We start from the raw sequence: 26829 nt of genomic DNA, 5'->3' as shown, positions 1-26829 counted from the left end.
GTATAACATGCAGTTACACAGTTATATACTTATGTTGTGAGTTGAAAAAAGTTGTCTGATGTATACACACGTGTATATATCTACATAACGTATTATCAAATTATACATTGCTGCTAATGAGAGCAAAAATTTTCTGTTCTATGGAAAGCAAAGATGAATTTGTGCAAGTTATGTCTATTATTAAGATAAGAGTATACTAATCATTATTTTGTTTGAACCACAACTTATTTTTTAATAATATTTTGCTTACTGAAAATGAATTGTTCAGGTCGAATAGAACCTTTTGACTGTTGGTTTGAAACACTTTGAAATGAAATGTCAGTACAAATAAATATTAAAATGCAGTGCTTTTTTTGTGCTGGTACTTGCCAGTACTGAGTTCCAGCACCTCGGCAGCCCTAGCTATGGAATTGGCTGGAGGAGGCAGATGGAAAGCCAAGTGAGGTGGGGGATTTTTGTTTTTTGTTTTTTAGTTTTTTGTTTCTGTTTTTTTTGTTTGTTTTTACAAAAAAGGCACTATTAAAGTGTCTAAGTGAACCATTTTGAAATGTCCTGTATTTTTCTTCATTTCCCCCACTTCTCTGCCCCCAGCTGAAACTATTCCCCATATTCAACCCAAATTCACAGATAGTTTAGTTGTGCTCAAAAATGCATTTTTGTATATTTACTGTTGGCAGAAAAAACTTCACCCAATTTCAGTCAAAGAGAGATTTGTATACTAGTGATCTGGGGAAACTTACGGAATGTGAAGTTCTGTGTTACTGGATGGTGCTTGGAAACAAGGACTGTCTGTCTCAGAAAGCATATTGATATTTAGGCCGGACTTGTTAAAATGTATTGAATCCTTCCATCAATTACATATTGCCTTGACTCTCACAGTTAAAGTGGATTATAGTTGTAAATATAAAATTCATTCTGTACCTAGCTGGTGTGATGCGATGGGAAATGAGTTTTTCCAATCCAGTGTGAAAGAAAAACAGATGTTGCTATTATTGTTACTATTTACTGGTTGCTAGGTGTTTTACAGAACAATTAAAACAAGTATTTTCTGCTTCAAGAATCCTACAATTTCATTCTAGGTGCATCCAGTTTATGAGAGTAACATCTAAATTGGGGCAGGGCCATCCCTATGGGTGTCCAGGACCCAACAGATAGGCTGAATTTCTAATCTTCCAGCTAGTGCTGCCTAGGCCTCACCCCAACTCCACTTCTTCCCCCCAAGGCCCCACCTTGCCTCTTCCCCCACTCTTCTGACGTCTACCCTGTCCCCCAAGCATTCTGTGCCCTTGCTCTTCTCTCACCACCAGCGTCTCCTAACACTGCAAAACATCTGAGTCAGGACATGTGGTTGTTGGGAGGGAGAGAGACCCTGATCAACAGGGCCCATCAGTGGACAGGAGGCGCTGGAAGGAGGGGAAGATTCTGGTAGGAGGGCTGCTGGTGGGTGTTCCAGCCTCGGAGCATGGTTCCCCCCTGCCTGACCCCAAAGTGTGGGGTTCAGAGTGGTCACCCCAATTTGCTCTACTCAAGGGATGTCTCTGAATTTGTGGACTATAAAGGAAGCAATGAGGACTGTAAAACCATTCATATGGTTAATACCTTCTGACTTGTAGCTCTTATGCTTCCTATTACTTTCTGCATGGGGCCAAAGAAGAACTGAGTCTTTGAGTGATTCAGACAGAAGCAGCAAAGGTGTCTGGTCACTGGAGAATATTCCTTGTTTAGCAAAATAGATGAAGTTATTGAGGGTTTAAAGGTGAGGGCAAGAAGTTGTAATTTAATAGTTATCCAAATGTTAACCTGTGATGGGATTCAAAATGGGGACTGACCTCCTCTGATCATCATTATTCATCGCTAGACAAAAAGCCCTGTAAAATGAAAGTGAGGAGAGTACTTGTAAGGAGCTTTGGGTGAAAACATCCCAAAAATGGTGCAGTAAACCCCAACCAATCATTGCATTATAAACCCAGGAGATTGAGCCAAGGTTAAACTATAAAGAAATCAAAACATGTTTTTGTATAGAAATTCATTGCTAAGGCATCTGTCATAGGGCGCTGGCCCCCTAAGGGCAGAGGCCAGTTACCCAGTTCCATGTGTCCAGAAAAGCAAATGAAGTGTCACTGAGAGGAAGTAAGTTGATCCCAGGTGGATGTGGAAAAACTCAGGATTAAGAGTTCTCCAAGACAGGAGTTCTTAAACTGTGGGTTGGGACCCAAAAGTGGGTGGTGGCCCTTTCTGAATCAGCTCTCCAGGACTCACGGTAAACTTGCTTGGGCGTAGGGCCAAAGCTGAAGCCTGATGCTTCCTTCCTGGGCAACCTGACTCAGGTCAGGGGCCATTGGTGAGGAAGCACATGAGGGTGCACCAGCCATGTGACCATCCTCCCCATGTAACTCCTCCCTGTGCTGGGACATCCCTGCTGTCCCCTGTTCCACCTCTTTTTCCCAGCCCTTTCCTCTGAGCAAGGCAGCCCAGAGGACTGGCTGGGGGCTGGCACCGGCAGAAGAGATCAATTCTTCCTGCATTAACCGGAAGCAGCAGGGGAAGGCATGGCTATAGAGCTCCCTCCACTGGCTGCCAGATGTATCACTCTGCTTCCTGCCAGTGAGTTCAGGGGATGGTCCCACTCTCCCGCAAGTGACACAACCAGGAGCCAGGGTAGCAAAGCCACATTTGCTTCTGGTTAAGTGTTGGGCCCCTCGCACCACTCTCCCACCACTGTGTCACCAGTGGTTCAGGTTACAGCCCCAGCCTGAAGCCCTCGGGCTTCTATTTTGTGCCCCAGCCCCTAGGGTTCAAGCTTGGGCTTCTCTGATCTAGCTGCAGGGTTTTGGGCTTCAATCCCTCCCTGGGGTCATGTACTATTTGTTGTCAGAAGTGGGTTTCAGTGCAATGAAGTTTGAGAAACACTGCTCAAAGTCCTTGAAACCATGACGCTTGTAGTCAAGGTGGATGTTTGCTGCTTTAAAAATACAGTCATGCTTCCAAAGAATTATCAAGTATCTTCAATATGTTTCTTCTTCTTCTACCTGTGTTGTTCTGTAATAACATGGTATTTCTTGTTTAAGCAAAAAAAATAGTTTGAGTATACAGGTCTCAGTCCATTCTGATCTAAGCATTAAAAAGTTTTTCACTACTGCCCAAAAATGAATATGGGAGAAAAGTAAAACAAATGAGGATGAAGTAGTGCCTGCACTTTGACACTGTTGTTTTAGATTTCTGGAAGGACTCTCCAAGATCTTTCCTTAAATATTAACCTTTCTGCATGCTCACTGCTGATGCTCTCTGTAGTCATCATTGCAAAAATATTACACAATTCAGGTTGCTTTGTAATTAATTGGCTGTGTCTACACTACAAAAATAACTTCAGAGTTGCTTACTTTGAAGTACAGCATCTACACACACCCTACTTTGAAGTTAAACTTTGAAGTAGGGCACTACTCCATTCTCCAGAATGGAGTAGGGACTTCGAAGTAAGAGAAAATGTGTGTAGACTCTCTGCTGGCTACTTTGATGTAGTGCCTATCTTTCCTAGTGTAGACATTCCCATTGTGTTCTTCATGATCAGTGTTGAAAACTGCTGTTCTTTTTAGAAGGTACAGATTCCTGCAACTAGCATGAGCTGTTTTAGTGAGAAGATTTCAGTGGTAAAGCTGATTGCAGTAGCATTACTTGGTCTTTGTGTGGAGAGACCCCCTCCGCCGCCCACATTTCAGCAGTTTTACAGTACGTATATCGGTGTTGCAGCAATGTTTTAATCCAATTCACAGCAGGTTTTCCAGCTGAAGAGGGCGATGAAAAATACCTTAGCTGCAGCTGTCAAACAACCTGAAGTTTACAAATTGGTAGTACTGTAAAAGAAATGTGAAGAATTAGTCTCCTTTCAGCTAGGTTTAAAATGGCCCTCATCACCATTTTATCAAAATGTATTTGTATTTTGAAAAGGCATATTGAGTTTACCTCGTCACTTCCATAGGACAAGTATTGTAGACTAAGGGCTATAGAATTAAAACTGAATTTGTCCAGGATTCATCAGACTTTCACAGTGTACCAAAACCACAGTTTCCCCAGTGGAGCCCAGCTTTCTTCATCATGCGTGGTTGTGGACTTGGGAGAATCTTGGCGGTCTCATGTACCTATAAATTCTAACTGTTTTGCACCACACTGAGGAAAGACAGCTCCACACAGTGTGCTGTTACTTCCCTGCTGAAGGAGACATTTCCTCTGTGTTCCTCAGAGGATCATAAATCCCAATGCATCTTTGTATTTATGTCTTTCAGATAGAAGATAGCACTAGGCTTATATGCAGTATCTATTTTTATTTGAAGAATATAGATTTTGAGAAATTATGGAAGGAAGAAGACTACTCAAAATATGAAGTGTTAAGAGTCAGGGAAGTGTTTAATGTAGTATGATTGATGCCTATATGTTTTCAAAACAGCAGCCAATGATAGATGTGTAAGGAGAGTACAGATTCCTTCATGTTAATGTTGTAAATGTGCTCCTTGATTTCAAACAACTGTAATTCTACCTTAGACTCTCATATTGAGGAGAGCTGTAAACTATACCATTTAACAACAATTGGGCAATGATATTGTTTAATCCTCACAATATGAGCTCATGGGAGAAGTATTATTATTCCCTACTGTGCTGATTCATCTACCACAGCTGTTACAGTGCTGGGGTAACCCGAATAAATGGGCATTAGTGGGATTAAACCAAAAATATGTTTTCATCTAGAGCACCAATGATGCCTTGAAGGAGAAAAGAGTATTTAATGTGTTCCAATTTCATTTTGATCTATAGAAAGGCCCATGTTAAAATTAATTTTCATATCTAGTTTCTGTAAAATATGCGTATTTTTTGAAGCTGCAGAAATATCTCTGAGAGCTGTCTGTTGTGTGTTTCTTTTGGTTTTTTGGGGAGGCTAAAAAACCAGAATTTCAGCTATATATGTATATTAGGAAGAATATTCACATAGCCATTGAGTGTCTCTGAAAATGTGTAGTCGCTTGTGTGCATATTTGGGAAATATTTAAAAGCTGCAATATTAAATTATTTCATTTTAAAATATGTTATCAGTAATTTGGGGGGGGTCTAAAAATGTTTCTACTTCAGTGACTAAAGCCCAGTGAACACTCATGAAATATATTTGAGACCACTAAGTGTTTTGTGCATATTCTGTTCTGGTCTGGTTCTTGCACTACCTTCATCACCAAGATATTTGAGCACTTTCCAAAGTGCATTGAGCAATGTGAATTGTGTCTGCCATGTGGGGTTTGTTCTCTGTTTCTTTCTCCTTTTCCCAGGAAGAAATTATGTTTGTTTAAATATTTAGATGGGCTTTGCAGAGCTGCCTATTACATGTTTGCCTAATACATTCCATTATAAGGCCCTGTTTTTGGTAGCCTATAACTTTGCCAGTCTTCAACTATTTGGGGTAGAAATGTACATTGTGGGTTTACTTGTGCAGATTTGATGATTCAACGGGAAAATCCCTAATTATTTCCCATCCTGGTACCACTTTTATTTTCATTTAAAAGTGCAAATATAATACCTTCATCTTTAACATCAAGTATTCTAACATTTTTCCCCTGCATTGGCTATCTCAGGCAGCGTTCCCTCTATTTTTTTTCCATCCAGAAGCAGAACAAATTGTGTTATGTGTGCCAAGGCATGTGTGAAAACATATGCTGTCCACTTTGTGTGGATGTGGGCACTCTGATCAGCTGGGTGGAACCTGATTCTCTCCTGCACGGTTGCACAGGCATTCAGGGAACACAGGTACTTACCACAACTGAGCTGCAGATATCCCTGAATAACCAACAAGGAAGACATTTGGAATGCCTAGCAATCCAGACTGGTGGATCTGATGAGCTGAAAATCCTGATGCTAATGATCCTGAGCTACGGAGAACTATTCTTTGCAAATGTATACTCTATTGCTATATAGCTGGAAGAAGAATCTGCAACAAAAAATCTTAGAGATCGTTAATCTTAGTGATGGGGAAAGTGGTTAGATTATTAGCTGTCTCAGAGGTTCAACTCTTCTTATTTGGTGGTAGTTATGCTAACCAGTATCAGCTATACAGAATCATCTCTTTCATACTGAAAGCCATTATTTACCCTGCTTGTTTAAAGAAGGAGAGCTTATTTTTCACTTGACACTTCAGTACTGGTAACTAAACCAGAATTACTGACCTCACAGAAAAGAAATTCTTCATCTGATAACTTTAGTGGCCCTAAGTACTCAAGCTGCAAGTATTTTCATCAGTTTGTACTGGTCTGGCAACTAAAATTACACATGCAGTATGAAGCCACTGTATTTGCACTTTTAAATGAAAATAAAAGTGGTGCCAAGATGGGAAATAATTTGGGATTTTCCTTCTGCATCATCAAAGATAACATAAATTACCTTCTACATTCCAGCTGCATAAAATAAACATTGCAGTCACGCAGCCACCTGTTTAGTGTCCAAAGTTCTATAAACATGAATAGATCCATCTAATTAGATGGTGAACTTGTCTGACTTAAGTTCAGCCTAAAGGCCAAAATACAACCCAAGAGTTCAGGAACGTAGCATGTAGATTCTCTAGTTTACTTAAGTTTACAGCACACAATCATTCATCTTTAGTGAAAATGGAAGTTTGAACAGTGAGATTTATAACCTCTGTGAGGCATGTTTCTGTATTAAATGTGATGGCAGCTGCAGTCAGTACCATTTTGTCAGGTTAGATATAGTGAAAGGTTGTATTTAATTTTCCCTAAAAAGGGTCTGATTAACTTAGATTGAATTTAGTATAAAGTCTTTCTTTGATTTCAGTAGCACTTGGATTTAGCCCACAGTGATTGTTCTTTTCCCCTCTCCTTGAAGAATATCTTCAGAATAGAAGATTTTGTTAAGAGTATTGACTATCACGGCATCTGTTAATTGTCCACAGTCAAGGTTACAGTAGTGTTAACACCAAAAGAATAATACAAATAATGAATGAGGCTACTTTAATTCCATTAAACATAACCTTGTATTTATATAACTAAATCCTTGCTGGTTCGGAACCTAATTTAGAATATGTTCCAAAGCATTATACTCGATTTCTTATAGATAATTTAAAATGCATTTTAGGTACTCACAGGAAGCTTCAATATTACAGATGTAATATACATATATACATGCCTTATATTTATTTCACTGAATGGCCTAAAATTAATCCTGAGTAATATGTTAACTATTTCTTATGATACTAAATACCTTTACCATGAATAAGCTGTTCTTCATAAGACAATTTCATTAATAAGTCTGCTGATCGTGCATCTGTACTTGTATAAACCATTTTAAAATCTGCATTACCTTTATTTGCCATTTAATTTCTCTAATGCATTTCTTATTTTGCAGAAAAAGCAAAGAACAAAGGATTTATCCCAGCTGTTTCATTCGTACAATCCTTATGATCATAAGGTAAGAAAAAATACACTGGCAATACTTTTTTGTTTAGAAGGTATCTTAGCTTTCCTTTAATTGTAATATGCTAAGGTGTGTTCATGTCTAAAACCTGAAACTGTATTCCTGGATTTAGTATTTGTGAAACCCACAGCTCTTGCTGATCTCTCAGTAATATGATTAATGTATTCATAGTGAAACTTGTAAAATCAACACTTGTGGTATTTTACTACTTTTTTTAAGCTGGTTCCTTTTGAAGACATTGGTTAGCTTGTTATGTCCATTTGGCATTGAAAAATGTGATACTAATGGACTATGTTGATTCTGGAGGTTTCATTGGAGGAGGTTGCTTTGTTAACAGAAAGTCTGCTGGGCATTCTGAGGAAGAATATACCCGCCACCCAGTAATTCATGAGTTTGTTCCTTTGAGCAAGCATAGTGGATCTGTAACTATTTTTCTGCAATATATTATCTCTTTTGTAGTGCTGCTGTTTTCTGGAACTCTAAGTATTTATACAATTTGAAAAATACAGAATTTTTAAAAAAGTAATAGTGAGATGTCTGTCTTATCATTCCTACAAGTAATTTATGACCTCATGTGTTTGAAAAAAGAGCTCTTTTTTTGAATATATATTGTAATTGATTGAACAACTTCACATTGTTTGTTACCATGATATTTCTGTACCAACCAGTTATCTCATGCACTGACACATTTTCAAAGGCATTGACAGTAGATATATAAGTATTAAAATTATTTTCAAGTTACATCTCTCACTATGAAATGTAGTTGTTGGTTTTGGGGTGTGGTGTTGATGGTTTGGTGGGGTTTTTTGGGTTGTTTGTTTATTTTGGTATTTTTTAGATAGACTTCTATCATTGTTTATCCTATAATGTAGATGTTAAGGTTTGGTGGAAATTGGCAAATGTTCTGAGTACAATAAATTAGTGACAGGATTTCTGATGGGACTATTGCATTTTGAAGCTGGAGCAGTGTAAGGTAAATGTAATAATAGATCAATTAAGCTCTGATAAAGAGAAGCAACTTAAGACCCAAAAGCTTTGATACTCTTCTTCTTGTTTAAATTCTCCTGTGCTAAACACTTCTTTTTATTCATAGCACAAGGAAATTCCATTATTCTTTTATTAGCACTCTTAATGGAGCTCAGCCATTTCAAACTCCTGCTGCCTTCCTGTTCATATCCTTTGTGGCATTATATCAAAGTATCCTCAAATGATTTTGGCTTCAGTTGTGAAGACTTATACCCTCCTTTACAAATTAGTCATCAGGCGATGTGGAACTGAATATAAATGCTTAGCTATATTTCCTTTTGATCTTTGTTTTAGGACCTTTAATAAATTATTAAAAGTAATAGAATTGCTTGATGAGTGATTTTAAACCTCACAAGCTTTACTCTCTTGGCACTTTCATGCTTGAGCCATGTATGCGTGTATGTGTGTCTGAGAGAATATAAGTAACAAGAGAAGGAATGGAAGTGTGAGGGGAGACTTCTCCCTTTCCATTTTTAAAAAATTCTGCCTATGCAAGTTTTCCCCAGTGTAGTTCTCTCCCCATTGGCAGTGGGCCTAGAGGACCAGCTGACAGCGTTCGGGCTGCATGCACTTAGTTTCTAATTTAACCCTTTGTTGTAATATTCACAACCAATACAATTCACAGTTTTTAATTTTAATAACGTTAATCTAAATTGTGTGAATAGTTCAAAGACATCTTTCATAGTTCAAAGCCAGAAAGCAATGCCAGATCATTTAGTCTGACCTCTTGTATGTCACCTGCCAGCAGTGCCATCAGGAACCCCCACACTAAACCCAATAACCAACTGCAATGGGATAAAAAACTGTACTTTGTAAATTAAGATTTCAATTTTACAAATATTAATTGCTGCACTTAGACTAAAGCTGCATGAAATCTGAATTATGAAAAGTATGTTTTTTAAAAAAATGACCACATTCAGACTAGGTTACATGACACTACTGTACAAACACTCTGACTTCTGGCTGGTGAAGAATCAATGAATATATTGGTTATAATGTGTCTCTTTTTCTTAATTTTTACTTCTTGCCTTACAGGTGTGTGTGATGGTTTTTTTAAGAGTAGCATAGAGATTTGCTACTGTACCTTTATTAAGTTTTTGTAAATACACAAGTTGTTCAGCTCCATGTACGGGCTTATTTAAACCACCAAAGTTGAGGGGTTATGGGCAAGTTGGCTAAAAGGTTTGGTTCTCTAAGGTAGAACAAAGTAATGGGCAAAAGGGGGATGAATAGAGCTAGGAGGGCTGTTTTCAGAGTTTAAAACTGGGCACGATAGGGAGAAAGTGCACCAGCTTTGGAGGCTGTTACAAGGCAGCCGTATGGGATAATAGCTGCATCCTGTGGTAAAGGGACACTCAATCAGCAAGAGAAGAAGTTTATCTGAAAAAAGTTCATGTGTGCAAGCTGGCCCTTCGCCAGCCAAGCAACAAGAGATTTCTGTGAATTACCTCATTCTGATTTCACGTGCCTGTTCTTGTGTGCACTACTCTTTAGGCTTGATCAGTGTAGATTAGAGGAAGCGCTTAGAATTTAAGTTCAAATGGCTATTCCAGATGATTTTGCATCTCAAAATGAGCACATATACAGTTTCCTGCACTGTAAAAGATTTTCAAACATCTGAAAATCTGTTCAAAGTCTCCCTAGAGGGGAGAGGCAATTGAATTGCAGTGTATGAGGGGAGTCCATTCTCACTTAGAAAAAATAACAAAATTCCCAAAAAATTGCTGGTGCTGCTCTCATTCTCCTCAGTTATATAGGTGGAATGTAGAGGGACCAGGGATCCCCCCCACCAGAGAAGAGAATGGGAGGTATAGTGATAGTCCTACCTCTCACTTTAGCAAAGGAAGGGGTGTTGTGTTCATTCCTTCTCTAAGCCATTACTGTTCATAATGAGCAATTTATTTGATTATTTTTGCCCACACTTATTATTTAACTGAATTCAGGTAATGGTGGATCTCAGGGACTGTTGTCTGTGACTTGCTCCTGCTCTGTCCTATTTAAAGGTGCTTTCACACTTACAATGCCTGCTGCCCTGTGGCCCTTGAAACTACTGTTCCACCAAAAGCCAGTATGTATCAGCCATTCTGAAGACATGAGAAATTGCTCAAAAATCTGAAATCAGTTGCACATGAAATACTCTCAGCTTCTAAGTGAAAATGTAATCTATAAAGTGCATCCTTTGGGTAAACAATCAAATAATTTTATGCAGAGAAAACACACCGACCCCCAAATTTTTAGGCTTATGAAAAGGCCACTGTGAATGATCCTGTTATTGGCATATGCTTAACTGTCTTCTGAATTTATAGTTTTGCATAGTTTTTCTAGAAATAGACTCCACTAAACTCCCCTTTTTAAGTGTTTTTATAGTCCCCGGTGGACAAATACAGAAGTCCATTTCTGGACAATTTACTCCTATTTCTGAAATCCTTGTCTTTGTGCCTGTGTTTATATAGGGCTTGGGTCTTAACATTTCAAATCCACAATTCTTAGGGGCTAAAGATTTTAGTATGCCAATTGTTGGAGGGTACATTATCTTGTTACAACACTATTATTGATACAGTAAGAGATCTAATCTGTTTTCCTGAGAACCTCATAAGCATGAGATATGTCTCTCAGAAGGCTATCACAAATGAGCAAAACTTTAAATAAATGAAACTTGAAAAAGAGGTATTTTTCTTTCTATCTTAAGCTTACACCCTTGTCACTTACAGTATTTTATTGAAAAGCATGCACTGGTACAAAAAATGTCATTGAAGCCTTTAAACTCTGCATTTTAATGATTTAGTGTTGTACTGAAGGAAATGTTTGACTCTCCTGTTTGCAGAGAATGCTTACCTTTCTTATTAAGCACAGGCACCAGTCTTGGTGGTTGGTGCCTTTCTGTCAATTCCTTTAAGTTTCAGCTTTGCAACCATACTTCCCCTGAGAAACCAAAGACTTTGGACATGGAAATAACACTTCTGGGTCATGAGTTGGCCTCATTTATGGTTAGCGTTGTGACAGTGTTTGTTTGTCTTCAAACCTCCAACTTTCATTCTTGATTAATGAAAACATTCTTGGCAGGCTGACTTAACAGACAGTTTGTGATAGATCACACAAGAAAATTTCACAACACTTGTTCTATAGGATACCTTCAATAAATGGGGATCTCTGTCCAGAGACCTCTTTGCCTCTCTACAGAACAGAAAATGCAGTGCATACTGCTTCAGTAGGGGCCTGGGATACAATTCTCAAGATAACTCTCTCATCCTTCCTGGTCAGACAAACTCAATAGCACCTTTTCTCCTCCCTTCAATTTTGGTTTCCCAACCTCCTAAATGGAGGGATCAGTTAAAAGCCTTTTTTTTTTGTGGGGTGGGGGGGCAGCTAAAACAATAGAAGTAATTGCCCACTGTATGGTGCCCATCATGGCAAGGCTCAGATAGCTCCCATGTGACCCTGTGGGTTTCCCATGTGACTGTGTGGGTACTGTTTGCACATCTAGAGTGTTGACTGGTATTAATGATATCTGTTTGTGCATCAGTGAGAAGCACACAGGGAAGTTAAATTGCTTATGAAAAATAGGAATGTAGGGTTGCAGCATTATATATATCTAACAAGTAAAGCTTGTATCTTTTAGTAATTCATGCAGTGCTACAGTTCTATCATTTCCTGATTCTCCAAGGTTCTCTGTCTTCTGCCTCATTGTGAATTAGGGCACGTCTTCACTGCCTGCCAGACTGATGCACAGCAGTTGATCCAGCGGGGGTTGATTTATCACATCTAGAATAGTGAACCCCTAGTGCTCTCCCACTGACTCCAGTACAGGATCACCTGTTGACTTACTGCTGTGAAGATGATATGCTAACATGCTCTAAGTATGTTGACTTCGTCTATGTTATTCAAATAGCTGAAATTTCATTAAAAAGTCAACAGGCCATAGTAGTGTTGACTGGGCACAGACAATTTTAGGAGTTTCACAGCTACTGGCCTTAAAGTCCTCTTTTTTGCACATGAATACTGGGAGCTATCATGTAAAAGATATAATAGTCATAGCTGGAATAGCCCCAAACAGGTACATACATTTTTAAATGTTAGAAAAGCCACCTTTCAGAATTGCTGTAAAGCACAGTAGGGGAGAATTGGTTTTCATAAAGTTAATTGTTTGTGAGTATGTTTATACAGCACCACTTTCATGCAGAATTTTTAACAGGCAGTTTCATTTGAGTTTTTCTTTTACTTCAGATTGTCTAATAATTATTTGGATTTATGACTTTGGAAAATAGCAATGATCACTTTTCCTGGCTTCCATTAATTGCAAGAACAAGAACAGAAGGCTACCACAATTTGTCAGGCTCAGGCCTACATTACAAGCTCTATTTGGTGATTCTTAATTCAGGAGCAGAGATGCTTTGAAGTGTTCTTCTGGAAAAATGAGATATGCTACAAGGTTATTGCCAACTGGTTTCCATTGGACATTGTACCGATGTGTGAAAGGAGATTTCACATTTAATTTAATTGGTCCAATGTCAAATATGACTGAATATTTGTGGGAAACATGTTTATTGTAACCTAGAAAATAAGGCATTGAATTTGATTTTATTTTGTTTCTCATGCCCAGCACAACTTTTTAGAGCAGATTACGTAAAGTTGTTAGTGTATTTGTGGTATATTGTGATGCTTGAAAAAAAGACTTAAGGAGGAACACTTGAATAGTCCTGTGCTACTGGCACACCTGAATGCTGCTTAATGGAAAAGAAAATCTTAAGGTCTGAAAAGTTGCTGCTTTTTTCTTCACTTAACTATCAGCTATATTCCAGTTCATTTCCTCTTTACTATCTGAAACCAGTAACAGCAGGCAAATAGCTAGTCAATTTCTAGAAGCATACAGAGTTTGGAGGCAATAAAAAGGTAACAAAATACTACAATAGAGATGCTTGCTTGCTTGCTAAGAAAGAAGAGGACATCTGCCCCTCCCCCCTTAATTCAGTAATTGAAATGTCAAGAAATGAATGCTGATGTAATGCAGTTACAGATATGTCTTGCATCCTAAATTAATGGGAAAATAACAATTTACTGTAATAAAATGGGTGTTTGTTTTTGTTTTGCAACACTTATTAGTACAGATCTATCAAAACATTCAATATATCATTGTTTAGTATTATAGTTTAAGGCTTTACTGTAAAAATTGTTTCTACTTGATCACAGAACACAGGAGCAAAAAAAAAAAGGATTCCACTATGGCCTGTTAACAGAGTTATTTGAAATTACTGGCTTAGTTTTCAAAGTAAAAATGGTTGCATTTATTTCAAGAATGACAAATTTTTTTGTTACAGAAACAATGAAACATTTCTAAAAACTCTCTGTCAAGACTAAGTAAAGGAAATAAAATGCTAGTGTATTGACTTTGAACATGTCTAGTGAGCTCCCACAGTTAATCCTACCTTATTTAAATGAGAAATAATATCTTCTTCTTAACCCTTGTACTCTGAGTGAACCATAGGTCATCTACAAGTCTTCTCCACTTCACTCTGTCTCAGGACAAAACTAGCTGACTCCAGAGTACACCAGCTGTTGTCCTTCAGTCTCAGTAGATCTTCTCCATGTTGTTCAGGGTCATCCTCGTTTGAGTTTTCTTCATGGGTTCTGTTTGAGAGCTTGACAGACTATGCTGGATGATGGTTTGCTGAGAATCTGCCCTAGCCATCCCCACTTTCTTCTCTTTATTTGACCGTCAAGTGGTTCTTGTCCTGCTCTGTTCCAAAGCTCTTCATTTGTGGTAGTCTTGCCATTTGATACGAAGGATATACCTCAGGCATCGGGAAATCTAAAATTAATAATACTAAAAGGCAAAATATACATGAGGGTTATTAACACAGAAAAATATATGGAAAAATAACCCAGAACGCACATTATTATGGGATGAGAAAACCTGAGAGATAGTAATTCTAAAAGCGGTCTCCATGCTGGTAGCAGACCGACAATTAATAGACATGAATATGCAGTGTACTACTGTGGCAAAATCAGCCTAGACATCTTTGGCTTTAAAGTTCAGAAGCATAATTTTACAGAGCATAGAAGAAATAATCTTCCTCAACATGGTTTTGGTGCAACCACTTCCAAAATATTGTCCTCAGATTTGGACAGCTTCTTACTAGAAAAATGTTGACAAATGGAACATCCACCTTCTTTCCCTTCAGTTGTTACCATCAGAAACATCTGTTCCCATTTGAGTTTTTAACCATTATTGTTTTGATGTGCCTTGGCATGGCATTACTTTGGTTGTTCATTACAGCACCACCTACAAGAGGAAAGGAAACACCGCATATGAATCACCACAAAACTACTTGCCCTCTCAAGAGAGACTCACAGATATAGCTTCTCTGCCACATGCCAGAGACTAGAAGAAAGATAGGGGGATAACGGTGATTGTAATGCTCCTCATCATGAAATATTAATGCCATTAGGAACTTAGCCATTGTCTTCAATGGGTGTATGATCAAGCAATAATGTTTTTGTTGTTTTTATTTAATAGTGGCTCTTTCTGTAGATCACCCAAACTGAAGGCTAGCTGTATGGATGCAGCAGGCTAATGTTTTATCCACCCCACCCACTTCACTGGAGACTACAACCCAATTTTTCTTTCACAAAATCACCATAAATCTCCCTGGTTTTTTTGTAAAAGGTCACATTGCATATCAAGTTCACTGATGTTAGCCAGGTTTTGTATTTATTGTCAAAGCATGTTTTATAGTAATTTTACATCTTACACTGAATCCACATACTCCACTAATTTTCTAGTTCTCCTGTTAATTCCTTGTTTTTAATATTTTATCACTTTTTCTTAAATGTGCTGCAAAAACAGGTGTTTTTCTTCTAACGTTGTGTCACAGTAGTAGGAGTACTAGACTAGGGATCTCTTCATCTCTCTGAAGAGCTCTTCAGCAAACTAGGCCTTTTTGCATAAACCCTGGTGCTATCAAGTAGCAGCACAGAAGAGGTCTTGCAGAGGCCCGTGGGTGTTTATAAAATAAGACAAATTTTGTGCCACGTAGGTTAACATAAGCTCTAGAAGCATATAATAAACCCTGTGGAGAACCAGATGTCATAGTTTAACAAATGACTAAACCTTGTGGGACTTGTTTAAACATTTGAAGTCTTTCCATGTGAAATTGAAAACCTTTGAATTGAGAATTTCCTTCACTGTTCTGTTACTGTAGGATTTCATCCAAAAAAAGGGTCAAACATGCTTCAGGTGAAGCCAATGATCAGACTTTCCCAAGCCACAAACAGTCTAAGTTGGATTTAATTACATCTTCCACTTCTGTAGTTTGTATTCCTGGCAGTGAATGATTTTTTTTTAACTTTGATATTTGTCTTAACTGCCTCTGTGTGACATATCCTATTATACACGAGGAGAAGGTAAAAGAAAATGTTCATTGTCATACAGTAAAACAACAAAAGACAAAATGATTATGATACACTGTTAGTTCAGTCTGTGTTTAAGTCTGTGAGAGGAATGCTGATAAAAACTGTTCTATTCATCAAATAAAGTTTTTACACTCTTTCCTATACCACTTCACATCGGTGAGTCCATTATCTTATATATGATCTCAAATGCTAGCCTTTAATGACAGCAACAGCCGTAATGTCTGAATATTCCTGCTGGGAAATGACCTGAAAAAATCATCTAGTTTATCTCACTGTGCTGGGACAGGCTACATCTACACTACCAGATAAAACTGATTTTATTAAATTCAATTTTATAACTCTAGGTTTTATAAATTCAGTTTTTAGTATCCTCACTTCCCACAAAGTCCACACAAAGTCAAGTTAGTACTGCCACACTAGAGTGGCCAAACATCAGCTGTTGCAGCAGTGCATTGTGGGAACCTATCCCACAGTTCCCTCAGCCCCGCATTCTGTGATCTCCTCCCGGGCCCTACTGCACACCTACTGCTGGCAGTGCTCGCCCTGCTGCCTGGTTCCTGGGTCCCTGCAACGTGGGGGAGCTGGGAAATTGATCAGTGATGCTGCACCTGGCTCACAGGAACAGGGAGCCAGGTGCTGCTCTGGTCAGTTTCCCAGCTCCCAAGAGCGGCAGGGAGCCAGGAGCCAGGCGCAGCAGCACCAGGCAGCCTCTGGAGGCTAATGAATTCGATTCAAAGACATGGCACTTCCACACTAGCCTTCACTCGAACTGTTAAATTCGAACTTGACACTGCACCCACTCAGTTCCGATGATATTATGATATCAATATTAGTGCTCCTGAAATCGAGCTAATGGTATTTACAGTGAAGACAGTCACTTGGTACAATCAAACTAACTGCCTTAAATTCAAATTTATCCCACAGTGTAGATGTAGCCACAGTGTTATACACACCTGAACCTTCTTTTACAGGTGCTCAAATAATCTGTTCTTAAAAAACTCTCGGCTATGTCTATAGTGGAGGGTTTTGTCAGCAAAATGACCATTTTGTTGACAAAACGCACAGAGCATCCAGATTCCCAAGGGCATTCTGTTGACATACTGTTGACAGAACACAGCACTTTTGTTGACAGCTGTACCTCACTTGCCAGGAGGAAGAACACCTCTGTTGACAGAAATCTGTTGGGGAAAAGCCAGCCTGGATGATACAGGCTTCCTTCTGTTCTTAGAAAGGTCTTCCAGGACACCAGGCAACCCTGTCTGCTGTGCTTCCACTTGGCTGTTTTGCTGAGAGAGTGACCAGGCAGTCTGACCATCCTCTGTTGGCAAAGCAGATTGCTCTTTCAATCCACCCTGCAGTCTGGCTGCGATCTGTTGACAGAAGTTTTGTTGGAAGATATCTTCCAGCAAAGAGGTCTGTTGAGAAAGTGCTCTAATTTAAACACAGTCGTAGCAATGAGGATTCCACAATCTTGTTTGGCAACTTGCTCCATTGTTTATCCTTGTAGTTATAAAGTTTTCCCTAATATCCAATCTAAATCTCCCGTTCACTGTAAACTAAGCTGATAATTTCTTGTCCTGTTCTTGGTAAATGTGGAGAACAATTGACCATTTTCCTCTTTGTAACAACCTTTTGCATATCTGAAGGCTGCTGTGTCCTCCCTTAGCCTTTTCTCTAGATTAAACATATTCAGCTTTCAACATTTTCTCCTGGGCCTTATTTTCTAAACTTCATATCATTTTTGTTGCTCTTCTTTGAACTTTTTCCAGTTTGTTCTCTTGTGGTGCCCAGAATTGGACTTCACCAATTAATACAGATATTCCCTAATAATATTTACTGGATTGGCATTTGCTTTTTTTCCTTGAAAGCATCACACTATTGACTCTTATTCAATTTATGATCCTCTGCGTTCCCTACTTCCTTTTCCACTGTACTGATGACTAGATGGTTAATCTGTATTTTGTGTTTATGCATTTGGTTTTCTCCTTTCTAAGTGTAGTACTTTACACTTATCTTTATTAAATTTCTTATTGATTTTAGACTAATTTTCCAATGTATTAGGATCAGCACATTCAAATTCTATCCTCCAAAGTGCTAGCAATCCCTCCCGCTTTGGTATCACCTACACGTTTTGTAGGCATTGTCTCCATGCCATCATCCAAGTCATAAAGAAAAATAGTTGAGCACATGCTTAAATTTTTTACTGAACTGGAGCCTCAGATTGTGACTAGCATGAACAGATTTTATTGGCCCTTGCTAAAAGATACAAAGCTTGTATGTGTGTTAATTTAAACATAAAATGACAAAACTAGTTTGAATTTTTTCAGATGCATATGCCATTGTTTTAAAAAAAGATTCGCATTCTAATATCTTAATCTTGCCTTTCGCCCCAAAGGTCTGTAAAAATTATCTATTTATCTATGCACAAATAATTTCATTCTCCACTGAAATGCATCCTCCTCTGGAATGGATGGTTTCAGCTGTACAAGAGCTAACATCTGATATTCAGGAGAGGAATTTAGGAATACCATATCTATTTGAAACTTCAAGATACACAAAGTATAATTATCTAGCTTGACCTGAGCTAATGGCCCTATGTCTCTGAAAAATACCATGGGATTTTAACAATCATGATTAGTCAGTGTGTCATTCAAAAAGATGAAAACTCCACACAGTCAACATGACTGATCCAGTGTTGCTTCAGAAAGAAACAAATTATTAATTGAAGCTACTTCCTTCAGCATCCTTGTTATTTTGGGGAAGTCTTCTGTTCAAGCCATGATCAAGCCTGACACAACTTTGTCCTCTAATCTGCCAACATAGAGGAGATGAATGAAATGGTAGTTGAAAGAGACAAGCTTTAGAACAACATAGAGTACTTCTTCAGGTCCAATATCAAAAGCATTTCTCTTTCACCCACAGAAGTTGGTCCAGTAAAAGATACTACATCAAACCCTCTCTTTCCCCTCTTCCACTGGCTGTCTGGTATGCTGGGATCAATACAGCTGTAAAAATGCTGCAAACAAAAATCTGATAACAGTTCAAAAGTTCTTCCGTTCTGTTTTATATGAAACATTAGCAATTCTGGATACTGGAACCTATTATTTATTCATAGGACAGGTGTAATGTGCTACAGAAGCGAAATTAGTATCTTGCTTTCCTTAGAAGTCAGATCTTTGTCACCATTTAAATACTGTATATGCAAACATTTTATTTATATCTTATCCAAGCCTGGGGTTAAACCTGGCTCTTCAAGACTAAAATTAGCTGGTCTGCATGCTAATTTTTGTTGTTTCTATTCTAAATCTTACATCAGTGATAAGGGCAGTAAATTCTGTTTTTCTATCAAAGGAAGTTGACGAATAGGATTGGAGGAGGCAGCACAGGAAGCCCAGCTCTGATCAGGGCCAGAGAATGTATTGCTACATGATTTCTCTGACCCTGTTTTTCTCCAGCTTCATCGCACTAGAGTATAGCACTAGAACTGTTGGAGGGATTAGTGTCTGTGGAACAAGCTTTTCACTTGCTCCAGGACAAATACTGCCGAGTTACTTCACCTGGATCTGGGGAAGAAATCATTTTACCTATGAAATGAAGATTATTTTTATTTTGTGAACTGTCAGAGCACAAGGGAACTAGTATATTTACAATTATTTTCTCCATGAAAATACTATTTAGTTGTTTTTGTAAGGATGTTAAGCTATTTATAAAAATACTGTATTTCTCCATCATGTGTTCAGTGAAAAAGAGATGCATTTAGACTAATTGAGGGTGCTTGGTTGTGCAGCTTCTAGTCTGATGTCTCACAAAAAGCTTCAGGTGTAATATCATGTTGCAAGTAGACTCTGAGGTATTCTGTTGCTTAACTGTGTGCTTGTGGTATTGGTATCCAGACATTTATTCTCAAACTTGGGAACTCCCATAGCTACCAGCTCTGGAAAGTATCACCCTGTAGCTAGAAGTATATATGATCTTGACGCAGAAGATGCATTTGTCAAAAATGCAAAATGTTTTTAGCATTTTGAGGAGCTTGATTTGTATCCTCTGAAAGTGAATTTAGAACAACCTCTGTTATTGTGGGGAACAACTTTGGGTGTATTTGCTTTCCAGTGCAGTTCTGAAAAGCATTTTCTCTTGCTTTTTAAATGTAGTGCTTGTTTGTATGTGTTTATTTTTGTTTGTATATTTCTTCTCTTGGTTTGGATTGCAGCTAATCCAGCATGATTACCGTAGTGTGTACATAAGATATGAAGGTATATGTGTGCGCATGATGAATATATGATGTATTCCAATTGTTGGCCTCATCTGCTCTATGCCCACTCATCTTTCCTTTCCTGGGCTGCTTATAGCATTTGAAATGTCTGAAGAGTTTGCAGTTTTAAATATCAGCCTGCTGTAAAATTATGTTCTTCCTTAATCTAAATGTAGGCGGACTCTCCCAGCATTACACTATACTGAGGTACTGAATAGGAGTTCTGGAGCTGTGGCAAGTGTAAATCCAATAATTTCTGTGACTCCCACAGGACTAGAAATGCAAGCACTGTATCATTTTAAAGGGGATAAGGAGAGTTATCAGCTTCTCAGGGGCAGACACTTGTTTTCTAATGTCCCTTGAAGACCCTGAGAGATTGATCTTTAAAGATGTGACATTTTAATGTAGCGAAATGCTATTTCAGATCACCTTTTGAAGTATTTTAAATTTATGTTTTAATTTTTCTCTCCCTCTTCTTCTGGGTTTGCAGGGGAAGAGCAGGGCAAAGTGGGTGGGGCCTGGGGAAGAGCTAGGAAAATAGATAGTGAATGTTTTAAAAACATCTTAGTAATCATTTTTCTTGTTCTTTCTACAAAATATGATATATGCAAAATGCAAAATAGTTGTGTGGTGTAAAGTTTTAGTCAGCATTCATAAATAATTCAGCCATGCTGAACTTCTGCTGATAAAACCTTAAAACCTTTATTTCACGCCATTGTGTTTTCCTGAGAAAGTGTATTTGTGTATGTGTTAAGGGCTGTTGTACATTTTCATGCAAACTGCATCATTGAAGAAGCTCACTTATGCTAAGTTATTCTCTTTATGTGCCTTTTATTTTTACAAGATTACTTTTTATTATAAAACTTTCTTGCTATAAAAACTCATCAGAGAAAACCATCATTACTATATGCAGCAGGTCCCAAGCTTGTTTTCCTTGGAATGCTTATAGAGAGTGTACATTATAAAATCAACAATTTGGGGTTATTCATAAAAGCTGTTCATGTGAAGACATCAGATGCCAATTCATGTGTCAAAGAGACAGTGGCAGCTTTGTAAGTGTATGGCAGTATCCCATATTAAATCAGATGGGAAATGGGCAGTTTGACAGATACTGTCATCCGTTTATATGTTATTAAAATTATTGAACAAACTACTTTTAATTTTTTATCTAACATACATAAGTTTTGCTTTGCAGAGTGTTCCCCGGTAAGAGCCTGCAGTAATGAATATTATTTCTCCAGCTTTTTGTCTAACAAAGCATGAGTCGTGTCTGCCAGTTCCTTGGGGATAGTACAGCTATGTTTATGGCTTCCTCTGCATATTATGAGTTAGAATCTGTGAACAGAATTTCCATTTGTGAGCACATCATTGTAGATAACACTCAGCGGTCTTTTCATTTTGATTGATGGTTCTGGTTTTGCACCATCTGGCTTCTGATAGGCTGCATTAATCATATCCTGAACTAAGAAAGGGTGGGCGTAATTATTTAGCATGTATATGGTAACACCTGTTGTTCATATGCTCTGCAGATGAGAACAGTGATCCATACATGATTTTTTGTGTACATGTGTGTGTATTGCCATATTTATTATTGTTAAATCCTATCGTTTTAATTTACGTCTTTTTTTTTATGGTTGTTGCCTTTCTGCAGCCGAACATCTCCACGGATTTGGACATTTGGGCTGCTTTTTCTAGCTCATGGAGGTGGATCGTTATTTTAGCACTGCATGGTCTGGCCACACCCACTTTGCCCTGCTTGCTGCCAGATTCTCTGCAGCAGCAGAAGTGGTGGTTTCGTTTCCTCCACCACTTAAACCTCAATTTTAACTTTTTTTGCCCAAGGGTGGTTTTTTTGTTTGATTGTTTGTTTGTTTATTTGAAAGCAGGGGAGGCATTATTTTGCTTCCTTCATGCACTGATTAACTCTCCCTAAGTCCTTCCTACAAGCTCTTCTGCCCTGTACAAGCATGGCAAAGCAACCACGAAAGCACCATGTCTGATCCAAGTGGTGTCCTGTATGTGAGGCTGCCTTCCCAGGTGGTCAGCTGCCCCCAGCCTGCTCTCCTTACTCTCTGTTCAGTCCCAGGGCTATGAGTGGGAAAGGCAGATGCGGTTCCCTATTTACTGGGGCAGCCAAGACTCTACTGCAGGAAAAATGGACCAGGAACCCAGTACAACAAGAGGGAGGATCCGAAAGCAAGGTGAACCCTGACCTATCAGTTTGGGCATAAATCCCAGAAGACTCCTGCAGGACAGAGTGAGGAGGCCAGAGTCTCCTCCTCATAATCTTAGAGTGGGTTCTGAGCACCATATAGGAAGAAGTCAGTCTTCTAATCAGCCTCCTCCACAAACACTCAAGCCAACTGAGAGGATTCTGGCAATGAATCGCATTTCCCCTTGCTGGGGGAATGGGACTTAATAGGGGAGAATTCTGAGACAGACGTCTAGAGGAAGTATAGCCATGAAAGCTCTCACCGGTGAAGAGCTTTTGCATTCCCAAAGTGGGCAAATAAAAAAGGTTGAAAATGCTAAAAAAGGGTAGACAAAGCACAAAAGTCCAGGAGATATGTCTCTCTGACTTCTTCTCTTCCCCTTCCTTGACTGAGGATGATGAGCTATCTGGTTCTGAAACCTGAACAGGCATCTGTAAACAAGCCCCTGAGTAAATTTTTCTCCCCAAAATCATCCCCTGAGGCTGCAATATCTATGAATTCCTCCTTGGAGGAAGTGCTTAGGAATGAATGGGGCAAGCTTGATAAAGGCAAACATATCAACAAGAAGGACCTTTTAGCTTTGTAACTTTAATAACCAAAGGGCTCTGTTACCAAGAAACCAGTGTCGCTGTAGCATTCCTCCCCAGGGTTGTGGATATCCCTTCAAAAGGGGTGTTTTATCCCAAGGAACCCCTGGATAGGAAGCCGAAGGCCATTCTCTGAAAGTGCTTTTCTAGCCTCCTTTGTTACCATCCAGGTGTATCTGAAAGCTGTCTGCTTTCCAGAAGTATCTCTTTCCTGGCCTTAAAGACAGGGATCACCTTGACTTTGGCTCCCCTTTTTTGAAGAAAGCCTCTATAGCAACAGCATTTGTAGTTGACACCTCAGTGAAAGCTATGAGCCCAAGCAATGGCTTCCAGCTCTATAACCAGGAGTGATCTGGGGTGCCAACCCCAGAAGGTGGATACTCAATCTAAGCTTGTCCTGTGTGTGCCCAAATTTATAGACTCCCTTCTTTTTGAAGAAAAGTTTAATAAAGTGGTGGCTGACAGTGCATCAATACCAAACAGTCTCTTCCTTCCTTGTTAAAGACCCTTAAGAGAGCGACACTGCTTTCACTCCTCATTCTCACAGAGGTGTCTGGCAAGCAGCTATACTCTATCTTCATTGTGTAAAGAGCACAGAGGAAGTATCAGGTCTTGATTTCAAAAGGCTCAACAAATAGATGAAGAAAACAAAGTTTTGTATGGAGATCCTGTCTCTTATGCTGTCATGCCTTCCTATCCTTGGAAGAAAAAGCAGTCAAGTAGCACTTTAAAGACTAGCAAAATAACTTATTAGGTGAGCTTTCGTGGGACAGACCCACTTCTTCAGACCATAGCCAGACCAGAACAGACTCAATATTTAAGGCACAGAGAACCAAAAACCGTAATCAAGGAGGACAAATCAGAAAAAAATGATCAAGGTGAGCAAATCAGAGAGTGGAGCTGGCGGGGGTGGGGGTCAATAATTAGACTAAGCCAAGTATGCAGACGAGCCCCTATAAGCTGCGTCTACACGTGCACGCTACTTCGAAGTAGCGGCACCAACTTCGACGTTAGGCGGCGAGACGTCGAAGTCGCTAACCTCATGAGGAGATAGGAATAGCGCCCTACTTCGACGTTCAACGTCGAAGTAGGGACCGTGTAGACGATCCGCGTCCCGCAACGTCGAAATTGCCGGGTCCTCCATGGCGGCCATCAGCTGGGGGGTTGAGAGATGCTCTCTCTCCAGCCCCTGTGGGGCTCTATGGTCACCGTGGGCAGCAGCCCTTAGCCCAGGGCTTCTGGCTGCTTCTGCGGCAGCTGGGGATCTATGCTGCAGGCACAGGGTCTGCAACCAGTTGTCGGCTCTGTGTATCTTGTGTTGTTTAGTGCAACTGTGTCTGGGAGGGGCCCTTTAAGGGAGCGGCTTGCTGTTGAGTCCGCCCTGTGACCCTGTCTGCAGCTGTGCCTGGCATCCCTATTTCGATGTGTGCTACTTTGACGTGTAGACGTTCCCTCGCTGCGCCTATTTCGATGTTGGGCTGAGCAACGTCGAAGTTGAACATCGACGTTGCCGGCCCTGGAGGACGTGTAGACGTTATTCATCGAAATAGACTATTTCAATGTTGGCTGCACGTGTAGACGTAGCCATAGTGACTCAAAACATTCCCATCCTGGTTCAAACCACGTGTTAATGTGCCGAATTTGAATATAAAAGACAGCTCGGCTGTTTTCCTTTGAATAGTGGTGCGAAATTTTTTTTCAGTAACATGCATACTCTTAAGCCATTAACAGAATGGTCCACTCCATTAAAATGTTGACTAACTGGTTTGTGGATCTGGAGTGTTTTGACGTCTGTTTTGTGCCCATTAACCCTTTGTCTAAGGGAGTTAGAAGTCTGTCCAGTATACAAAGCATCTGGGCATTGTTGGCACATGATGGCATATATGATGTTGGTTGAGGAGCACGAGAAAGTGCGTGTGATTCTTAGAATAACCTGGTAGGTCCAGTGATGGTATTTCCAGAGAAGATATGTGGACAAAGCTGGCAGTGGGCTTTGTTGCAGGGAAAGGTTCCAGGACTGGTATTCCTGGGGTATAGACTGTGGCTGTTGGTGAGGATCCTCATAAGGTTGGGAGATAAGACTCTATGACTTCAGTAGATCCAACGGATACATATCTATATATCACCATCTGACTGTGCCACCTCAAAGACCTGATGTTTCCCTGTGGTGGGAAACATTATCAGCACTAAACATTTCTGTTCAACCTGTCCTCGCTCCCTGGGTTTTTACAATGTAGTGGTGTTGTGGTAGCTAGACACAGGTTGAATGGAACTCACCTCTACATCCTCATTAGAGTTCCATCACAGTCAGCGGCACATAGGGCTGTGTGTTGGACAATAAATCTCCTACAGGCACATAACTTCATCATCAGTACCAAGAAAAAGTCTCTGGTGCCATCCAGAAATGTATTATCTTGCTCCAGAGCAGCAGGAGGCCTACCATTGCTGTATGCCTTCAGCTGCTAGGACTCCTGTTATTGTGGACAGGAATCATTCCATGGGCACTCTCATTCAGTGTTCTCTAATGAGCATTAGACATCTTCAAGCCTTCAAACCAAAGGCGTAGAACCACTTCGCAGAACACATGAAAGATAAAGTATGGGTTCTAACTAAGGTGTGAATTCCTTACTGTGCTGGTTATACTGCAACACTATCCACAAAGGCTTGCCCATCTGCCTTACAGATCCTTTAATCCTCGCAGCTGATGCCAGCCTGGATAGCTGGAGGTCTTATTTGGAGACCCAAAGAACCATGAAGAGGACAAGGCTCACAGCATACACGTCCAAGAGTTGAGAGTGATCATGCTAGCCCTATAGAGGTTCTAGTCCACTCATAGAGGAAGCCACACCTCAGTGCAGTCAGGCAGAACAAATAGGGTTGCATATTTAAACAGCCAAGGGTAAAACAAGGAGTCTGACCCAATGTGTGTAATTAATTAAAATAATGAAGTGCATGGAACGGTTCCTTCTTTATCTCAGAGTGAGCCTCATCAGAAGGAACCAAACGGCAGACTGGCTCAGCAAGTGCAGGGTCAATAACTCAGAGATGTCTGAATGAGGTGTTTTTTATCTCATTGCTCCAATGTTTGGCCTTCCTTCAATTGACCTGTTCACAAATCCTATTAATGTAGAGGCCACGTATGGAGGCAGATCCCAGATCCATGGGAACAGATGCCTTATTATCCTGTTGATCATAAAGTTTATTTTATGTTTCCACCCTTTCACTTACTGGGGAAAATGGTCTAGAAAATAAAACAAAAACAGGCAGCTGTAACACTGGTTATTTTCTCATTGGCTCTGGAGACTTTGGTTCTCAGACCTGAGAGAGTTGATGCAGGTTGTTAGGCTTGATGTAAAAAGGGTCTAACCAAGCTTGTCAACTATGAATGGCTTTAGTTGGCACTTACCAATATTCTGATGTCAGTGTTGGCACCACTTATTTTGTACTTTGTGTGGGAGGGATATTTTCTATGTGCAGTAGAGGCTTCCACATCACTGGGCTTAATGATGTGGGCATTATTGACCTGGAGCTTGTGGAAGAGTGTCCAGCTGGTGAATCAGGTTCTGTCATTTCCAGCTGGAATAAATGAAGTGAAGCCTTTTTGTAGGTTCCTTCCACCGAGTTATTTTCATTCTGAAGCAGAGAAAGGACCTCCACAGTGTGTCAAGTTACTGCCAAATATCCTTGTTATCAGTGTATTTCAAGGTCTGATCCTCCGATTAATTTCTCCAGATATGTGTGTGTCTTGCAGGTTGGGCAGACAGAGTTCAGAAAAAGATGCAGCCCCTGTGATCAACTCCTGGCTGTTGTGGCCACCTTTATCAAAAATGGTTTTCAACAAAATCTAAATATAGGAGCCATCATCTGGATTTGACAACCG

General features: G+C 39.6%; 1 protein-coding gene across 4 annotated transcripts in view; it reads left to right on the top strand.

The window, feature by feature from the left end:
• Positions 1 to 26829, top strand: part of CDKAL1 (CDKAL1 threonylcarbamoyladenosine tRNA methylthiotransferase) — a 665249-nt gene that overhangs the window by 523211 nt on the left and 115209 nt on the right. For all 4 annotated transcript variants that reach the window (XM_074985893.1, XM_074985894.1, XM_074985890.1 and 1 more), the window contains one exon: positions 7393 to 7455. In XM_074985893.1, coding sequence (XP_074841994.1) covers positions 7393 to 7455 — 63 coding nt within the window. The remainder of the gene's footprint in view (positions 1 to 7392; positions 7456 to 26829) is intronic.

This window comes from Carettochelys insculpta, chromosome 2, assembly GCF_033958435.1.
Source record: "Carettochelys insculpta isolate YL-2023 chromosome 2, ASM3395843v1, whole genome shotgun sequence".
Classification (NCBI taxonomy): Eukaryota; Metazoa; Chordata; order Testudines; family Carettochelyidae; genus Carettochelys; species Carettochelys insculpta.
Note: the sequence above shows the minus strand (reverse complement) of the source record. Positions and strands in the feature narration are given on the sequence as shown.